Genomic DNA, 20,885 nt, shown 5'->3' with positions numbered 1-20,885 from the left:
TCAAGGAGATCCAAACAGGCACCATATGCGATTCTTCTTCTTCGTTGAATTCCGAGATCCAATGAAATACTCTGTATGGCACCCCCTCTATCTCTGTGTTCCCTCTAGCCATTACACTAATAAAATCATCCTCAATCGCCATCCTAATCAAAACGACCCTCGGACTACTAAACTGACCCACAACCGGCCTGGCTCTCAAGCCCCAACGATTCTTGATAAATCCCCTTACATGATCCATGGAGGGTCTGCGCAGTAAGAACTTTAGAACAATTGAGAAACGAAAAGGTTCTGCTGCCTGCTTGATCTCAGCCTTTGAGAACAAAAAGAACATTTCACCATCACTGAATCTCGGCTCTTGCAAAGGGAGATCAACCTCCGGTAAAGGTTGCGGCCTGTTAACAACAATATCCGAGAAAATACGATCTTTCAGTAGGCCAGACGATTGTCCTACGTGAAGCAGAGATTTCTGCCTCTTTGAGAGATGATTCGTAGAAGCCAATCCTGTCGTCTGCTCCAGTGGGACGACATTGAGCGCCATGCAGAAGCCCTAGAATCGCCCCAATCCTCGAGAGAGAATTTGAGGACCACCACGTTAGCAAGTTTGTGATATTTGTTTCCTACAGGGGTGAGGGTTCAAACTTGATTATCTCATTTAGAGGCCAACTTTTATGTCATCCGAAGAACATTAGTTGTAGAACTTATTACTTAAATTATAAGCTATAAGGCTTAAAACTATAAGTTATATTTTTCACGACAATCCCAAATATGCACTAAGCCAAATATCTAATATACACGTTAAATGAAATTGATATATATTTTGTTTAATTTGAGACGAGATGAGATGAGAGTGTAATGTGTAATATTATTTATTGTTTTAGAATATAAATTAAGACATAATTTAACCCTAACTCCATCGAGATTATACACAAGAATTTTGATTCCTCAGCATCATGTTAATAAAGATTTAAAACCCATAATCTTTCATTCATAAATAGTAAATATTGTACGGCTTGCCGACCTTTTCTATGAGACGCAAGCCTCCAAATTTGTAGAAGTTTCAATTTTTATTATTGCCAGAAGACTTCAGAATTCAGACATATGGACCCATGATAAGGATGGTAAAGGACGTGCCAAAATGAGCGCGGTAGGAGATATTACAATATGGAGAAAGTAGAAAAGCGCCACCCCCCGGGCCCCTCCCTTCCCCCAACCCAACAAATAAAAAAAAGGGCAATACAAGACAAATTAGAGAAAACCAAAAAAGTCACAAATATCGAAAGAGGTAGGGGTAGTACTGAAATTCCATCCAAAACCAAGGGCAGTTGTCCAAAACAATTTTAAATATCATGCCGCCCCTCCCCCCCACATCGCACGTGATAAGTTCCATTTCCCGAACTTTTTCGTTACGTGACATAGTAGAAGCGCGCCACGTGTCCAATCTTTGTGATAAAACGCCATATTCCTCGTTAGTCGTTTCAAAGATTTTCTTCCAACAGAGAGCTTCCCAGTTGCAGACTCGGTTCGGAGCTTTATAGTGGCGATTGAAGCTGCACACTCACCTTCTCAGTCTATCTTATTCTCCTTTGCCCCGCGCCTCTAATCGCGTAATCTCTCAAATCCAGTGCTTGGATCGAAAGTACGTAGTTTCAATTATTGAACGCGTGTGTGTGAGTGAATTTTTTATTTTTATTTATTTATTTTTATATATATATATATATATATATATATATTTATATATATACACATAGAGTTTGATCAATTCTAGATAGCGGTTTCTCAATCGATCTCAGTTTGGCAGAATTTAACTAACATTTATTTTTTGAAGTTCTAGGATTTATCTGTAGACTATGGAAGGATTATCGACTATAAATGCTGAATTGTTACGATTTTTGCTTCTTAGTTCTCGTGCTCCGTTTGGTTTCTAGGAAAATGCAGGAATAAATCAAAAGAAAAAAAACAGAGAAAAATTAGATTTTTCATTAGGATTAGTGAAATTCAACTGGGCGTAATACGAACAATTATCGTGGCAAGTTCTCCGAAGTATTTGTAAATCCAAAACAGTGGTAAACATGAGCATCATAGTTTAAATCTTCTTATCTTTTGTTTTCCCCAGTTTTTCTTAATAACCACATCGAGAATTAGAGCTCATAATAGGGTAAATTTATAATGTCCGTAATGGTAGACAAAGTAATTGTTTTGTCTGATCCATTCGTATCTTGTTTAGAATCTGGCACAGTATTGATGCTTAGCTTTACATATGTTTGTTTTTTTGGAATTCCTTTCCCTTATTGTGCTTTGATTCATGAATTTCTTCAGAAGTAACGTGTGCATCAACGAATATGAGTAATATCTTAGGCAATAATATACTCCACCAGAGTTTGCTTCGTCCCCCAGTCGTAGAACCTCTGAGTAAACTCAATTCTTCTGGCATCCCCGCAAACACTTTGTTTCAAGCTGCGTCCTGGAACCAAGCAGCAGCGCAGACACGGAAGTCACCGCTATCCACGAAATTTCTTGGGAACAATCTGAAAGTGCGGAAGCCAAATTTAGCCATGGGAACACATCGACCTTTGAAATTTAATCTGCGTGCTGTATTAGCCACAGATCCAGCTTCTGAGGTAATCTTTCGATTGCAGAAAATGGCCGCTTATTCTTTTCTGTTTATTGTTGAATGTGGAGGAGATGCTGCCTGCTAGATTTGCTTCTCTCCCACTTGCTCGCTCCATACAAATTAAGGTTTGAGGCAACAAGTCTAAAAGGTACCTATAAATATAAACTATCAAAAGAATAATTAAAACTTTTGGTATTATTAATCAAATTTTGTAGTCAAATTTTGTTTTATAATGTATTTTTTTCAACAGATAACAGATTTAATACATTGCAATGTTTATCTAGGATCTTATTGGTTTTTATTTTACATAATTTCTAAGAAACAACTTTACGTCTAGAATCAATAATCTCATATCTTGTGCCCCCCTTCAATAATCTCAAATAAATAATACTTACACTTGGAAAAAAAGAAATCTAGCCCTTTTATGTAATTAATATTTCGATTCAGATACTGGTTTCTATTGGTAAATTTTCAAGAGTTAAAATTTTAAGAACAAATGTTGTCTTGTTTTAGAATGTTTTCAAGATTAAGATATTTTCTCAAACTCTCTTCATTTCTAATTTTAGATTTAGAAATTAAAAACAGCTTCATATTTTAAAAAATATATAAAATAATTCAATTAAAAATTTCTGCCAATTGTCTCATAATCTATTTGCTTTTCACAAAGTATAAATTTTATTTCCATCGGAAGTGCTTTCTATCTAATTAATTAGATGCAAATAAAAATAAAACAGCTGGCTTTCAAATGACTGATTACTTTAATCATTTGTTCATATATAATTTGTACTTTTACAACTTTTTAGCCGCACGATGATGTATCATTAGTTGAAAGACCTTATTTCTTAAGGGATTTAGGTAAGAATTTTAATTGCCTACCTAATAAGCTATCCCCGTTGCCTCGAATTAGATTTTGATAAAATATGGTATTTACTACATTTGAATAACCTTTAAGAAAATAAATAAATATGGTGTTCAAAGAAGCTTCCAGTTTGGTGGGGTTCAACGAATGTGCTAGGAATAGAAAACAACTGGTGATTGGGGATGAGGACAGTGTCAAAGACATTATCCGCCCGTATAGACCATTTGAAACATGGTGATTGGCTTCCCCATATATATGCCTAAATAACACCATTTGAAACATGTATTGTTTGAGTCCTATTTTCCTATCATGATGTTAAGATTTAGATGTTGGATTCATGTATTGAAACATTGAAAATGCTAAACGATTAAAGTCAAGGTCCCAAATATTAAAGCAGTGGTCTTGACTTCAAGCGGCAACTCCTTTCTTGAATCTTCTTTTCTTAAATGTTTTCGTGTGTTGGACTAATTTATAGGGGGTTTTGACCACACATGATAGGGAGTATTGGAATGCTAATTAAATTATACCATGTTAAGTTGCCAGTTTTCTGAAAAGTTTTAAGTTAATGGGAGTAAGAGTGTAGTCATTTTATTAATATTCTAGTATTCCTTCTCACGCATGGGTCAGACTTTCCCATAACAAGTGTTCTCAACGTATGAAATATTTCAATTGAAATGGAGATTAAAGAGTAAAATCATGATTCAAGCTCAGATGGACTGCCCTCATACTATATATTTTTTCAATTTCTCTCATACTATGTTAAATAACTAATTATCACAAAATCTTAACAATATGTATTAATGTTGGTGCTTAAGCAACTTGTCCCTCCTTGAAGAAGAAACTACTTTAGCTTAGGATACGTGATGTGCAACATGAAAATATCATTTTATAAAATATTCTATATGAATGGGGCTTATCGTTTCTCCTAGCTGCCCGTTGCATCTCAAAAGGTACTCATCTAATGTATTTGTGTATGGCATGTTTCTTTCTTATTAGATATTATGCAAATGATGCTTGCTCCAAGTTTGAACCAAGCTTTAGCTAAACAATATGTGAAATCTTGCTCTTGAAATTGATACAGGAATAATTGACACATTTTCTGCGGGATTGTTGGTTGTATATGTGTTTGAGTTAAACAAATTTTGCTTTTGCCTTTGTAGCAGCTTGCAGGAAAATTCAACCTTGATGGAAATATAGAATTACAGGTATGAAGCTGACTCCAGATACTTGATTTGAGGTTTTACTGAAGTGATTTGCAGGAAAATTATACTGACAGAAGCTTCACTTTTTTAACTATGCAGGTTGGTGTAAGTTCTCCTGCTCAAGGGTCTGTTACACAATTAGATATTCAAGTCTCCTATGGCAGTGACTCTTTAGTTCTTCACTGGGGTCTTATACGTGATAGAAAAGAGTAAGTTCAACTGTACTTGTAATTCATTTCTCTCAAACTCAAGTGTATCATTTTATCACTTTTTTAGCTTTTTTATTTTTATTTTTTATTTTTTTTGCATGCTGGGGTGTTGAATAAGATCCAAAGTTTTCATGTAAAATCTGAGACATCTTTCCTCACATCCTTTTTCCTGTTTTTAGAAAGTGGGTACTTCCTTCTCGTCAGCCAGCTGGAACAAAAGTGTACAAGAACAAAGCACTGAGAACTCCTTTCATAAAAGTAAGTTCCAGAGAGCAGCTGCTAATAATTCAACCATAGATGTTTACCATATGACTGACTATTGGTACTCTTTTGAGTAATGTAAATAGACTATTAGATTCTAATTTTTTATTTATTGTTTTTTCTCACTTATCAAAAGAACTTTATTGTTTTCTTTTCCCTCTAGTCTGGCTCCACTTCATTCCTTAAAATAGAAATCGATGATCCTGAAATACAAGCTATAGAGTTTCTTATACTTGATGAAGACCAAAATAAATGGTGAGCCTGTATTACTTCTCATTTGCTTAATTTAGTGGCTCGCAAATAAGATAGTTCAAATTTGATTTGCCTTTTGACTTCATGAATATTTCTGTTATCAGGTATAAAAATAATGGTGAGAACTTTCATGTTAAGTTCTGTAAGAAAGAGAAGTTGACGCCAGATGTTTCAGTTCCGGAAGATCTTGTACAGATTCATGCGTATATGAGGTGGGAAAGAAAGGGGAAACAGATGTATACCCCAGAGCAAGAAAAGGCAAGTGAAAGTGCTGAACTCTCTGAATATAGCTCAAATAATCCATATCACAAAAATTTTCACCAAATCTTCTCTCTCTCTCTCTCTCTCTCCTGTACTGCTCCCGCCTGACCACTTGTTCAAACAATAGGTTCTCACCCCTTGAATCTAGCTTTTCTTCACTATCCAGGTAGAAGAAACATCAAATGTATGAATGTGTCTTAAATTAAAGCCCTCGTCAACCACCTTGATAAAATCTTCTCTACTAAGTGGGGAAGTTTAATTTAGGACACCTTATATTCCTATTTATTTATTTATTTATTATTCTAGCTCTAACAGTTGCCCCAAAAGGCTTTATATGTACAAATCTCACAATTGGAGGAGTTGGTTACTGGCCTGAGAATTGTTTTACCCAGTTCTTAGTTGCCTTGCTCCAACGTCTATTGAAACAACCATGGGAGAGAAGCTGGATTTTTATCTGGGGATGGAGAAACAGGAAAGCACTCTTGTAATATTTGACATAATGTAAAATCCTGTAATTTCTTGTTAAACATTCCTTTCTTTCCATTGCTTCAGTGAGATAGCATCTATAGGAGCCCTAGTGACCTATTCCAGAAATAGAACGCAATATCTATGAAAATACGTCTTCCAGGCAACCTTGTTATATAAGCCATTTTTTTTAGTATAAATGCCATCTGAAAGATCAACAAAGCTCTTCTTGTAGGATGTGTGAGAAATTTGGTGCCTTGGTATGTTGAAATGTACAAATTTGGGCTTCTTTGTCTTAACCTGTTCATGATGAAATTGTAAATTTTTTAACAGGTGGAATATGAAGCAGCTCGAACTGAGTTGTTGGAAGAAATAGCCAAGGGTGTGTCTGTCCAAGACCTCCGAGCGAAGTTGACAAAGAAGAATGATGTTAGAGAAGACAGGGAGTCATCCATTTCTGAAAAAAAGAGAATTCCTGATGATCTTGTACAAATACAATCTTATATCCGATGGGAGAAGGCAGGGAAACCTAACTATTCCCCAGATCAACAACTTGTAAATTCAAATGCCCTTAAGTCTTATTGGTTCTTTGTAGCTCTTCGTTCATTTTAATGGCTTTCTTCTGAAGAAAATGGATGTAATAGATTGTTCATCTGCTTCTTTCTGTCTCAAATGATGTGTGTCCCTAGTTGCTTGTACTCGTTCTTGATTGGTATAATGTTCTGACAAACAGAAAGAATTTGAGGAAGCAAGAAAAGAGTTGCAAACTGAGCTAGAAAAAGGTGCTTCTCTCGATGAGATACGAAAGAAAATTACCAAAGGAGAGATACAAACTAAAGTTACAAAGCAACTGCATCACAAGAAGCATTTTGGTGTCGGAAGGATTCAGCGCAAGAAGAGGGATTTAATGCAGCTTATCACTAAATATTCGGCTGAAACTATAGAGGAACAAGATTTGTTCAAACCAAAAGACTTGACAGGAGTTGAAATTTTTGCTAAGACAAAGGAAGAACAGGATCGTGGTCAAGTTCTGAACAAGAAAATATACAAGCTTGCTGATAAGGAACTTCTTGTGAGAAAAGATCTGCTATTGACATTGTTCTCTTCCAATTTTTTCATTTTCCTACCATTGTGGGGTTTTTCTAATTTTCTCATCCCTTATGTATTATCAAGGTACTTGTCACCAAATCTGCGAACAAAACAAAGGTTCATCTGGCCACGGATTTCAAAGAACCAGTTACCCTTCACTGGGGTTTATCCAAGCAAAGAGCTGGAGATTGGTTGGTAATATTTCAAATCTGTTCAATGTGAACTTGCTCGGCAAAGATGTTGGAAATTAAAGCTGATAATAATGGTTTCTTGTATATCTAGTGGCTAGCTTTTGTGCCTTATGAGATGAAACATATTAACATCTTTCAGGAACCACCTCCAACAGCATTGCCCCAGGGTTCAGTTTCTGTAAACAAGGCCATTGAAACACAACTTACAAGTAGTTCTTCTACAAATCCCCCTTATGAGGTATGCAAGAAATATTTGATTTGATCCTATATGCCTCAAGTGTGAATCCTTACGACCAAGTTTCAAAAGATCAGGTGACAACATGTTCAGTCCCATAATTTTCAGGTCCAATACGTAGAAGTAGAGATTGAAGATGACAGTTTTACAGGGATGCCATTTGTTCTTGTTTCTAATGGAAACTGGATAAAGAACGATGGCTCAGACTTTTTTATTGAATTCAGTGCTGGAACCAAGCAAGTTCAAAAGGTTGCTCTCTGTTTCATAATGAGGATCTTTTTTGATTCACTGATTTAGACTTATTTTTGTTTTGCATTTTTTTGTTTTTTAATTTTTTATGGGTTTATACCATTTATTTTTTTCGTTGTTGCTCTTTTGCATTCTGCTTCAGATTAGATTGCCTTTATAGACTAAATGACTTAGGCTTTCTTCCCATCAAAGGATGCTGGTGATGGCATCGGCACTGCCAAGAGTTTGCTGCATAAAATAGCAGAGAAGGAAAGTGAGGCCCAAAAATCCTTTATGCACCGGTTAGTAATCTCTGACGAATTGTCATCCTAGTGGTTTTTATCTTATGCTATTGCATTTATTTGCTGGGTGTAGGCTATTCTTGTAGGATCTCGAATAAAATAATTTTATTATTATTATCTTCGTTGTAACATGATTTGGTCCTCAATTAGATAGATTTGAGACTTTTACGTCATGCTGATTGAAGCTCTGCCTCCTTCCCCCCCCTCCTTTCCCACATCCGCCACACATGGAAAACAATTATGCAGATCTTCTATCATTTTATGATCCACATTTTTGTTGAAAACCAAATTGACTCGGCTTCATCATAATTCTTAGAATTCTTTTTCTGTTTATTCATCACTTGACACCACACTTGGGTGGTTTTTTTAGAGCTAATAGTGTCTAATCTATCAGATCTAACGGAAAAGAAAATTGGAATTTCATATCAAATCTCACTGCTAATTTTATGCTCAACTCATATTTTTGCCACTCAGAAGATCTAGGTTCAGTTATCTTTAGATTGTCACTCATATGTTCTTTTCCTCAGATTTAATATTGCAGCAGATTTGATAGATCAAGCCAAAAATGCTGGGGAACTGGGTCTTGCAGGATTGTTGGTGTGGATGAGGTTTATGGCTACAAGGCAGCTCATATGGAATAAAAATTACAACGTGAAGCCACGGTACTACTACTCAAGCATTTAATTGTTCAATTTTATCCATGGTCTTCTACTTTAGATATAGGATAAGTCTTCCTAAATTAAATGGGCTCAATAATCCTTATCAATGGCTCAACAAGTTGAACCATAATCTTCACATACTCAAGTTCACTAGTATCTGCTTCCACATATAATCTCACTTATTGATTTTAATTTTGATAATTTCATTTTCTTTTCTTTGTGAACTAGTTGTCACTTATTGATTGGAATATATGATTTTTCCTTTTTGCTCTATTGGTGCAGTGAGATCAGTAAAGCACAGGATAGGCTTACAGACTCGCTTCAGGATGTTTATACGAACTATCCGCAGCATCGTGAACTTCTGCGGATGATTATGTCTACTGTTGGTCGTGGAGGTGAAGGTGATGTGGGACAGCGAATCAGAGATGAGATTCTGGTTATCCAGGTTGATGTGATTTGCTATCTGCTTATCTTTCTATCAAGTCACCAAGTGTCTGAAAATTATAATTTGGTGGGAAATGGTGAATAAATCATATGATTATATTTTAACAGGCTTTTTGTTTGCAGTTTTTATTTCCTTTCTCTTGCATGTGAATGGATAGAACATATGAATAATTTTTGGTTGATCTGCAGAGAAATAATGATTGCAAGGGCGCAATGATGGAGGAATGGCATCAAAAGTTACATAATAATACTAGTCCTGATGATGTTGTAATCTGTCAGGTATTGTGGTTGCTTTTCTGTTTGGAACTTCTCATTAGTTTGCAAACTTTTGACTTTTTTTGTACCATTATGTCCCTCCAGGCACTGATTGATTATATTGAAAGAGACTTTGATGTTGGAGTTTACTGGAAAACTTTGAATGATAATGGAATAACAAAAGAACGCCTTCTAAGCTATGATCGTGCCATTCATTCTGAACCAAATTTCAGGAGAGACCAGAAGAATGGCCTTTTGCGTGACTTGGGAAACTACTTGAGAACTCTGAAGGTTGGCTTCATAAACCTTTCTGGTCCTAGCTCCTATGGCATTTATTTTGATCTTTTTTCAAGACATTAAAACTGCACCCGAATATACGTTCAATATTCATTCAGATTTTGTTGTGTCGTGAATGTATGCTTCCATCTGTTGTTGTTACTCGTTTCAAATGTATGGGAAAGGATATGTTAATTTTCTGATGTTATGCGGCATACCTTTGGGTCGATTGCCTGCCTGTATGTCATGTATCCATATTTGACAATTTGGGTCCAATCATAATTTATATGCAGGCAGTTCATTCAGGTGCAGATCTTGAGTCTGCTATTTCAAATTGTATGGGTTACAAATCTCAGGTATTGTCAGTAACTGGATGGACCAGCTGAACCCTGTGTATTTTTTCTTAGCATTTGATAGAACGTTTTCACTTAGAAAGAAATTAAACTTTGGATTTCTTCAGGGTCAAGGCTTCATGGTTGGTGTGCAGATAAATCCCATCTCTGGCTTGCCATCTGGATTTCCAGTGAAGTTTTCAACTTCGTTTTGAACTGTCATTAATGATTTCTATGTGGGGGACAAATTATGAAATTAATTGCATATTTTGTTCATCTCTTCATACAGGATCTGCTTAAGTTTGTCCTAGATCATGTTGAAGATAAGAATGTAGAAGCCCTACTTGAGGTTTGTATGCTGGCAATTACATTTTTTTCTGTTTGCCTTTAGACTCTTACCTTACTTTTCTATATTAATATATATATATAATTTTCCAACACAGAGTTTGCTAGAGGCTCGTCAGGACCTTCGACCACTTCTCTCTAAGAGTCAGAATCGCCTGAAGGATCTTTTGTTTTTGGACATAGCCCTCGATTCTACTGTTAGGACAGCTATCGAGAGAGGATATGAGGAGTTGAATAATGCTCCACCAGAAGTAAATCCTGTTCATGATACCAGTTGTTCTGTGCAGTATTCATAACCTCTTAGTGTCTTAGTTCTATCTACTTTTATGAATCATAATAATGATATATCATAATAAATGCTTTTGACATGCCAATTTATGCATCATGCAGAAAATTATGTACTTCATTGCTCTGGTTCTTGAAAATCTTGCACTTTCATCAGACGATAATGAGGATCTCATCTACTGCTTGAAGGTAGTACTAACTGAATTAAAATATAATCTAAATTTTAATTACTGACAAATCATTAATGCATACATTGCAGAAGTTTTCAAACTCTTGCTTTGGAACCAAATAGTTCTGTTAAATTTCTCTTGAGAAGCATAGTAAAGTTTAATTGACTTTTTTCGATTGGTAAAGTTTGAGGGACACATCCAACCCTGTTTTGTATAGTGGAAGGACTGGAATTTTATTGGCAGTGACTAAATAGTACCATTGGTGCAAAATCAGAAGTAGAATGTCTTAACATGCTCAACATGGCATGCTTTTCTAGACAACAGGTTTTTCTTTTCAGTATGATCTAATTTTCTACCACTGCTTATGAAGGGATGGAATCATGCCCTAAGCATGTCCAACAGTAAGGACAATCACTGGGCATTATATGCAAAATCAGTGCTTGACAGAACCCGCCTATCGCTTACAAACAAGGCAGAGCTGTACCAGCGAGTTCTGCAACCATCAGCGGAGTACCTTGGGTCACTGCTCGGAGTGGACCAATGGGCTGTATGTTCTAAGTTGTCTTGAATGTCCCAATAACATGACATGTCATATACATTGTTTGGCCTCATATTTGCATCTTACAGGTGAATATATTTACTGAAGAAATCATCCGTGCTGGATCTGCTGCTTCATTATCCTCACTTCTTAATCGACTTGATCCGGTTCTTCGAAAGACTGCTAATCTTGGGAGGTTAATTTTATTACCATCATTTAGCCAAATAATCCCATTGAAAGCTCATGTTTTCATGGCTGTTAACTCGAACATATATAATTCTTAAAACTGAACTGCAATGTGATTTTACTAGGTAATTGAAAATAATAAAGCTTGAAACGACCATATTGCATTATTCACCAATTACATGCTGTAACATAACCTTCTAATGAAAGTTTGGTTGGTCTGGGACAGTTGGCAAGTTATCAGCCCTGTTGAAGCTGTTGGATATGTTGTTGTTGTGGATGAGTTACTTTCCGTTCAGAATAAATCATTTGAGCAGCCTACAATTCTAGTAGCAAAAAGTGTGAAAGGAGAGGAAGAAATTCCAGATGGTACAGTTGCTGTGCTAACTCCTGATATGCCTGATGTCCTGTCCCATGTATCTGTGCGAGCAAGAAATGGGAAGGTAATTGACTTTAGTATCATATTTCTCCTCCCTGCAAGTCTTATAGGTAAGTGTTTATTAAAATGGCTGACATTTCATTTTCAGGTGTGCTTTGCTACCTGCTTTGATCCCAGAATCCTGGCTGACCTCCAAGCGAGGAAAGGGAAGTTATTGCGCCTAAAACCTACGTCTGCTGATATAACATATAGGTGATATTTGTGTACATTTAAAATATGTTTCTTGTATTTCCACTATGTGCATGTTGAAATTCCAAATCAGCCATCAGTCAATTTGGAAAATCCCATTATTTCTATTTATGATTCTCTATATGACATTCTTTTATCTAAATTAGCATCACTAAAATCACTAAAATATAATCTTTCTTTTGTTTTTTATCCCATTTTAGTGAGCTGAAGGAGGGTGAGCTAGTAGATGTGAGTTCAGCTAACTTGAAAGAAGATGCTTCTTCACCTCGTCTCACTTTGGTCAGAAAGCAATTTAGTGGTAGATATGCCATATCATCTGAGGAGTTCACAAGTGATATGGTTAGCCTTCTGAATTTACCTTCCGTTTATGTCCTACGACTGCCTTGTTTCTTTTTTCTTTTTCTACTTTAGTATCTATGTAGTTAGGAGAAATGAAAATACCAATTCCTTTTTGCTCTTATTAAGTTTGTGTAACTTGCACATAATTGTGATTTTCCTAGGTTGGAGCTAAGTCACGTAATATATCATACTTGAAAGGAAAAGTGCCATCTTGGATTGGGATTCCTACATCAGTTGCTCTACCATTTGGAGTATTTGAGAAAGTTCTTTCAGACAATTCAAATCAGGTTTTCCTCCATATCAAACTCATGCTTTTCTTGTGTCATACTAAACTACAACTACAATCATTTAGGATATGTTTGATTAATAGAAATTTAGAGAATGTAAATTTTTATAGATGTATTTTTTTTTTTTTTTAAAATGTCGGGAAACCTCTCCAAGGCTGGGCCTCTCGGACCCACCCATGCAGAGTAAACCCTGGTCCCGTGCATTGCACTCTCGAAAATTTCCTTACACGAAATTGGTTAAATCGCTGGCTCTTCACTAGGAGGTGTGGCCCCAAAGGATTGTTTGCACTTATGAGGTGTTGAACCTTGGACCTTGAAGGGAGTGATACCCCAAGACCAAGGCCTTCACCACTTGGGCCAACCCCTTGGGGTTAAATAAATGTATTGTTTATTGGGGCTTTTGTGAAAGTAGATAGGAAAATCTGAATAAAAAGTTTTTTTGAAATATGTTTTGTGTTGAGGCTTGTGAAGTGGATAGGTAAAGTTGACAATTTGTTTGAATATAACTTTTTTAGGGTAGTTTTTGCTATTTTTTTTTGTTTACTTTTCACTAAAAATTGGGCAAATGATTGGATAGTTTAAATAGATTTTTTTTTTTTTTTTGAGATTGAAAGGATGTTTGGATTGAAGTTGAAAATTTGAAAAAAGAAATGGCAAACCAAACACGGCCTTAATGTCTACTTTCTTATTTGTCAAAAACTTGAGAGGCTTTTTTTTCTGCACTAATAGGTTTTTTTCTGTATATATTAATATGGGAAATTTGACTGTGAATGTTAGCATTGTCCTCAACCTATGGGGAGACCTAAATTTCCTGAGGTGGACTTTAATAAACTCTAAATTTAACAGAATATTAATCACTCTGACTCTATTTTAAATGTAGGAATTACATCAATTATGAAATCTGGAGCTCCGATTGCTCCTGCTGCTGGATATCTTACGTAGAGTTTGCTGTATTCCTCTAGTCTGACAGAATCTCTCTCTCTCTCTCTCTCTCTCTCTCTCTCTCTCCCCTCACACTACAGGCAGTTTCTCAGAAGTTGGAGCTTCTGAAGAGAAAGTTAGGAGGAGGAGAGTTCAGTGTACTAAGGCAGATTCGTGAGACAGTTTTACAGTTGGCAGCACCAACCCAATTGGTATGTTTTTTTTTTTCTTTTTGCTGGGCTTTAGGTGTCATGGTTTTTGAAAACATATTCCACAATCCCCCCCTTCCCCTACTTAGGAAAAGAAAAACAAAAATCCTCCCCCTTACACTGATAATTTATTATATGAAAACCAGTGGGGCATAATTTCTGGTTATTATGATGGAATGATGCGCATATTCCTTTCCTAAAGGCAAATATACGCAAAAAGCTATGATAACAAGGGCAATATTTATAAATCGCATTACTATGCTCTGGGTTCATTTGTAGTTTCCTCAAAACTGCCTCACACCCTTCTACCCTTTTTTTTGTGCCGAGTATCCATTTTCTTTTTGGAAAAAAGTTTAATAGTATAATAGTATTGGTATATGAGTACCTATATCTTACTTAGCCTTTTAGTTGTCAGCAAAGTGGCTATATATAAGGTAGACCTTCACTCGTTCTACTCTAATCTTTTTTCACTTCTTTTTCCTTTTCTTGGTAAAGATGAAGTTCATCTGTCCCACCAAAAAGAGTAATTCTTCTGGGGCCTTCATGCAGAATGATGTAATATTACTGAGAATTAATAGCTTACATGCAAGACTTATTTTCAGGTGCAAGAGCTGAAAACTAAGATGCAAAGTTCAGGAATGCCTTGGCCTGGTGATGAAGGTGAACAGCGATGGGAGCAGGCATGGATAGCTATAAAGAAGGTAAGGCTGGTTTTTTCTGCACCTAAGTGCAATGTACAGCATGATATGTGAGAGCTCTGCTGATCCTCAGTTCAACCATGGGGAGAAGGTGGCCTTGGGTGGATTCCCCGATCTCATCCTATGGTTGAGTGAGAAAAGTAAGAGAATAAGAATGGAGTGTTCCCCTGACACTTAGCTGAGAGTGGTTGTCTGCATCTGAGTATGTTGCATATTCCTTTTCTATGCGGAAAGTCCCGAGGGATGTTGCCACACCACATGTTGCCATCAGACATCTGAGTATGTTGCATATTCCTTTTCTATGCGGAAAGTCCCAAGGGATGTTGCCATCTGATTAGGGGAACCTTGACCAAAGGAAATGATTGTTTGTCATTTAACTAGATATTATCATATTACACACCCGATTCTATAATTTCAATTTGTCAAGGATGCCTTGTATAAGGAAATGATTGTTTGTCATTTAACTAGATATTATCATATTACACACCCGATTCTATAATTTCAATTTGTCAAGGATGCCTGTATACAAGTTCAGGCATCAGGCAGCTAGTGGGTAGCCAGCTGAGCAAGATTTTATTATATACATTCTGCTCGGAATGCATCTAGTAGGCTTTCATGACTTTTACCTCGTCGATGTTGGACTTTCGCCCTAGGCAATACTATTTTGTTTGAACTTTTGGACTGATTTCATTGGGTATTTTCATATTGATATTTGATTGATTCTAATCAAGTCTTGCTTTTCTTTGTAATAAATCTTGAACTACGATGACTTGCTAAAATATTTCATATCTTGTATCTGTAGTGATTTGAGTAATTCTGTTCCGCTGGGCCTACTGTTAGTAGTACATTAACATTACTGTAATGCCTTATATATTTCCGTGGAGGTATTCTGGGACATTATATTTGTTCACTGATATTTTACCCTCTTCACTAAGAGCTTGTATATATCTCTTCTCTAAGAGTTTATCCTTATTTCCATCCTGCTCTTCGATGGTTTTCTATTTGTTTTTTAGTGCTTAGAGGAAATTATACTCTCTCTTTGATTCTATCAACGTTTATAGTTCTACATAGCCGAGTAACATATATTTAAGATATCGATAAAAAAAAACATATATTTAAGCAAGCATACACAAATGGTTTTGTTATAATGCAAGAAATATGCAACTTTCTCAACTATTTCCATGCAAGATTTCTAATGCTGTGTGATATGCGTTGATTACAATACAGGTCTGGGCTTCAAAGTGGAATGAGAGGGCATATTTCAGCACCAGAAAAGTGAAATTGGATCACGATTATCTCTGCATGGCTGTCCTTGTTCAGGAAATCATAAATGCTGATTACGCATTTGTAATCCACACCACTAATCCGTCTTCAGGAGACTCATCAGAGATATACGCTGAGGTATTGCAATGGCATTTTACTATGGTTCTGATTAAGTAGACATGTTGATTTATATCTTTATCCTGGGATAGGTTGTAAAGGGACTTGGTGAAACACTAGTTGGAGCATATCCTGGTCGTGCTTTAAGTTTTCTCTGCAAGAAAAATGATCTGAACTCTCCTCAGGTAATTCTTCAATTGATTTCTCACAGGAGTGTGTTACGTTAGTGGGTATGAGATTGAATAACGAATTGCTGGGTAATCTTGATGATTGGCACATTCTGTTGCACAATTAAATTAATTATTTTGTATTGTGTAGCTTATACTGCTGTATAGAAATGCATCTCTTCAAACTTGACACTGTTCACACAAACGTGGATATTTTCCAGGTGTTGGGTTACCCAAGCAAACCCATTGGCCTTTTTATAAGGCGGTCTATAATTTTCCGATCGGATTCCAATGGTGAAGATCTAGAAGGATATGCTGGTGCTGGTCTTTATGACAGGTAAACTCTTACAACTCCCCCCTACACTGCTACAATAGACTGCCATGGCCAGATGACGTGTTATCACTGGCTGACCATTATGCAGTGTCTCATATTTACAATAGACTTGATAAAGAACATCATCAGGGAAATATAGATATCATCAGGGAAATATAGATATGACTTTGAGTAAATCTGATGGATGCAAAATTGGCAATTGAATTCAAAATAAGGTCCTAGTTTGGACCATATTCAGCCAACATCCGCTTCAAGACTTTTTTGTATTGCAAATTTATATCATTCGATAATCAGGCAGGGTGTAGCCTGGTTCATAGATATTCGCACATGAATCAATTTCATTTCTAGGAATTGTTAAAGTTAAAGTAGAATCTTTGCAGCTTTAAGGAGATCCTAAAAAAACCTCTCCATCTCTTCCAAGCAATTTTTTCTCTTCCAGATTGGTATAAGCTAGGGGTGTAACCGGTCTGGTCCCGTTTTGGCTAAAATTTGGGACCGAACCGGTATGCACTGGTTTTACATTTTCGAAAATCGATTACGCACTGGTTAAAAAAATCTGTTTTATTAAAAATCTATTACTATTTACTAAAATCTGCTTTATAAAAAAAATCTATTATGTAAAAAAAAATCTGCTATAAAAAAATTGCTATAAAACAAATAAAAAAACACTGCTATAAAATGTTATTAATATATATATATATATTATGTTTAAAGCATATGATCAAATAAATTTTCATTTTTAAAATTAAAATTTTATGTTATAAATTATAATAACATTATCTTATATATAATTATAATCTATATTATTATATATATTAATTTTATATAATATTAAAAAAATTAATTTAAAATATATAATATAGTGAACCGGTACAGTCTTAAAAAGCATAGAACCGAAACCAGACCGGAATAGACCGGTTCCACTGGTTCGGGCTAGTCCGGTCCAGTTTTCTGGTTAATTTTTACACCCCTAGGTATAACCCTCCCATCTCCAGCAGACCCACCCTCCTCTTGTCTGACCAATGCCAGACTTGTCCATTGCACCAAGATGCATTGATCTGCTGCCTATCGGCTTCCTATGATTGCCACGCACCCCAACACTAGATTCTTCAGCCGTCGATCTGTCGGACCGTAGAAGAAAACCGACCAAAAGAGTGGCGTGTACATCTCACGCACGGCTCACACTGTGCGAGTCTCGCACCGTCGCGCCATGGTGAGTCTGCCACCGCCACACTCGGCACCATCGGGGTCAACTGATTTGGATCTCTTAGATCTGACTATCACCTTCTTTCCAAGAGTGGCGCGTGACCTACACGTGCCTCCACAGCCAGTGCCGATCATTTGCCTGCGAATCGACCCATCTTCCAATTGCTACTTCCTTATGTTCCCACTTTCTCTAACTAAGGATCAAGATAAAGTGGTTATGAAAGTCTCCTTCAGCCAGTCCAGACTAGCAAAATGCAACACATAACAATCTACTGTGACTTCTAGTTGTAGTTTTATAGTCTGTTTACCAGACTATAAAAACAGCTTCAAGCGGCTTCTCCTTTGTGGGAAATGGGTGGGAGCCAAATCTTTGCTTCCAGATCTCTCTGTTTTATTTCTCGTGTTGTATGTGTTGGTTTTGGGATGAATGTTGGGGGTTCCCATTTCATTGAATCTTGTATCTTGTAACTATTTAGTTTATCTATGAATGAAATGCTTACTTCCTTGAGGGAAAAAAAAAAAAAAAAACCAATTTCATTTCTCTATCAATCACGTGAATAATTTGTGTCTTTGCATTCCCATCTTGTATGCTATGATTAATTCTTCTTTTTCTTTAGTGTACCAATGGATGAGGAAGAGAAAGTTATGCTGGACTACTCATCTGACCCGCTGATGATTGACGGGAACTTTCGGCACTCGATCCTCTCTAGCATTGCTCGTGCAGGTAGTGCCATTGAGGAGCTGTATGGGTCTCCACAGGACATTGAAGGCGTGATTAGAGATGGAAAAGTATTCGTGGTCCAGACGAGGCCTCAGATGTGATTCCTTTTTTCCCCTGTTTCTTTCTTTCATTTCTTGGTAAAAACCATATATATCTTCATGATTGATTTTTCGACATGAGAAAAATCATGCAAAGCACGACCTGAGGAAAAGAAGGAAGAAATAAACTAGGCAAAAAATGAACGAATGGTCAAAGAAGTTGACGCGAATAAAGGATGGGTCTTAGGAGCTGAACAATGTTAATTAGTTTATAAATAACTCTGTCTGTGATTTATTGTTCTTACTGGAATATGTATAAATATGACTGTTGGGGTAACGTCCTCTCAAATCTGCGTATTTTAACTTGTATTATAGCATCCCATAATGGAAAAGGGATGTCCATAAGTTTTTGTACATATCTGAGTGCTTCAAGCGGGAGATTTACAGATATTAGGTGAGTCAAGCGGCATTTATTACAAATTTAATGCAAGCCGGATTGCAGTTTGGTTCACAAAATATGTTTATATCTCACTTATTTGATGTCATAAGTTCAGGTAAAAATTTAGGAAAAATATTTTAGCGGCAAAGAGATTACACAAAATGAAAAAAAAAAAAACCTTATTCTATACATGCAAAATCACACATTCCATCATAACTCAAAAGCCAAATCAATGTTTCCTTGTAACTTCTATCTTCCAGTATTGCTCCCTTTCCAGTTGTGTTTGTCTAGGCTCCTTACAAGAGCTTCAATCTCTTTATTAATGTTATCATCCTTTGCAAACCCAGAAAACTTTCTAACCGCAATGCAATGGCTTCTCCACTTATCAAACTGCAAATTCAGGTCAGGATTGGGCTGTGGAGGGTTTCTCACATATTTAGCAGGGAGATAAAACCTCACAAAATAGTCGGCACCCCGGGATGATGATGAGGAGTTGATAACGCTTGTTAATACAGGAGCAGTTATCATGGTTACCACCATGAAATCTATGGATACAACCTGATAAAAAGCAAGTAGAACGAGTTATTTTGCCCTGTTTGAATTTTCTTTTGAGAGTGTGTAATAATATAGGTTTATGGTTAGAATGTTGTTAACTAAAGCGTCGGTGGCTTCAGTTCCATCACTTTCATATATAGTTTTTCTTAATGCCCACATCATATGTTTGTATATATGTTCCTCCAATATTGAATCTGTAGAAGGAGAGTTTCGTGAATCGCTCTGATAGTGCAAATCAAATGGGTCCTGTAGGAGCTCAGACCATGTGATCTGATTATGTGGGAGCTCGTCACCGGAGCGTGTGATCCGGTCACATGGGCGAGCAACAACAGCGAGCACTTTGCTCGGGCCATGCATTTTGTTAAGATATGAGCTAAGGTCCTCACATCCAGGAGGGCGAGTGATAGCACTGAATGAATGCTCAACCTTTGTGGCAAGCAAGGCACTTTTGTTCGTGTCTCAAAAAGGCAAGTGCTCGCATTGTGACCAATCGCTCATTTTTCTCTCAATTGGTCACGAGTCGTCTACGCGTTTTAAATATTGAAGTTGTGTTTTTAAATATAGCGGGTATTTTTAAATGAAGCTCAGTGTTTTAAAGTCTTCGAAATATTTTAAAAGTCCAAAATTATTTTAAATCGGGTATTTTTAGTGTTATTGAACCAAGCCAAAATTTCAAGTAAGTCTCTTTATATTTTTGGAGCCCCAAAAATGATATATAGTTTTAGAAAATCATTTTTATTTAAATGATTTTAGTTCTTTAAGAGTATTATTGAATATTCCTTATTTTATTTTATGTTAAAAACTCTATTTATTTAGATGGTTTTATTTCTCTTAAAAATATTTAGTAAGCTTCATTATTTATTTTATTATGAAACTATTATTTTTGGGACTAAGAAAATAAAGTTTCATTTCATTTTCTAACTATTTTACTTAGTTTGCTTTCATCCTTTAAGTGTTTAAATATCTACCGTTAGATTAAAATTAGGGACCTTTAGATGAAGGGCTAGGATTAAATCCCCAAGGGAAACCCTAGATCCCTTCATTCTTTCCCTCCCCTCTCTCTCCTTCCCTCCAGCTGACACCCCCTCCCCTGTGAGACTCTCTTCTCCCTAGCTCGTCTCCATCGTAGGAAGCCACTATCGTCGCCGCCGCTACACACCGACACCACCCTCTTGACATCGCCGGCCCCCTCCACCTCCAATCCCCTTCCTCCCGTGGCTCCTCCCCAGCTCACGTGTTAAATACCCTTCCTTGTTGATGGCCAATTTGTGTTGGTTGTAATCTGGTAAAAGGAAAGACAAGTGCACAATG

The 20,885-nt window shown here is 36.5% G+C and overlaps 1 protein-coding gene across 3 annotated transcripts; it reads left to right on the top strand.

The window, feature by feature from the left end:
- Positions 1-1,479: 1,479 nt before the first annotated feature.
- LOC108979086 (alpha-glucan water dikinase, chloroplastic) lies at positions 1,480-18,995 on the top strand. 3 transcript variants are annotated; one of them, XM_018949668.2, is made up of 34 exons: positions 1,480-1,604; positions 2,317-2,618; positions 4,631-4,675; positions 4,772-4,881; positions 5,061-5,139; positions 5,306-5,397; positions 5,499-5,652; positions 6,454-6,675; positions 6,854-7,192; positions 7,294-7,404; positions 7,540-7,638; positions 7,744-7,884; positions 8,077-8,165; positions 8,693-8,827; positions 9,107-9,269; positions 9,458-9,547; positions 9,629-9,814; positions 10,093-10,155; positions 10,260-10,322; positions 10,421-10,480; positions 10,575-10,727; positions 10,867-10,950; positions 11,302-11,478; positions 11,559-11,665; positions 11,882-12,095; positions 12,180-12,283; positions 12,481-12,619; positions 12,781-12,906; positions 13,929-14,039; positions 14,639-14,737; positions 15,962-16,135; positions 16,207-16,299; positions 16,503-16,618; positions 18,439-18,995. In XM_018949668.2, the coding sequence occupies exons 2-34, from the start codon at positions 2,340-2,342 to the stop codon at positions 18,641-18,643; spliced, it is 4,422 nt and encodes a 1,473-aa protein (XP_018805213.1). In that variant the 5' UTR covers positions 1,480-1,604; positions 2,317-2,339; the 3' UTR covers positions 18,644-18,995. The 3 variants fall into 3 exon arrangements, with proteins under 3 accessions (XP_018805213.1, XP_018805215.1, XP_018805214.1); XM_018949670.2 differs by having other exon boundaries at positions 1,480-1,636; positions 4,634-4,675; XM_018949669.2 differs by having other exon boundaries at positions 1,480-1,636.
- Positions 18,996-20,885: the final 1,890 nt, after the last annotated feature.

The sequence above is a fragment of the Juglans regia genome, chromosome 13, assembly GCF_001411555.2.
Source record: "Juglans regia cultivar Chandler chromosome 13, Walnut 2.0, whole genome shotgun sequence".
In the NCBI taxonomy this organism is placed as follows: Eukaryota; Viridiplantae; Streptophyta; class Magnoliopsida; order Fagales; family Juglandaceae; genus Juglans; species Juglans regia.
The sequence above is the reverse complement of the archived record's forward strand: the minus strand, read 5'-3'. Positions and strand labels throughout refer to the sequence as shown.

Excerpts from the sequence above, each read along its gene's own strand:
- LOC108979086 (XM_018949668.2), top strand. The coding sequence starts at position 2,340 with ATGAGTAATATCTTAGGCAATAATATACTCCACCAGAGTTTGCTTCGT. Across the intron at positions 7,193-7,293 it reads TTGCTGATAAGGAACTTCTT|GTACTTGTCACCAAATCTGC; the intron begins GTGAGAAAAGAT and ends TGTATTATCAAG. Across the intron at positions 11,666-11,881 it reads AAGACTGCTAATCTTGGGAG|TTGGCAAGTTATCAGCCCTG; the intron begins GTTAATTTTATT and ends GGTCTGGGACAG.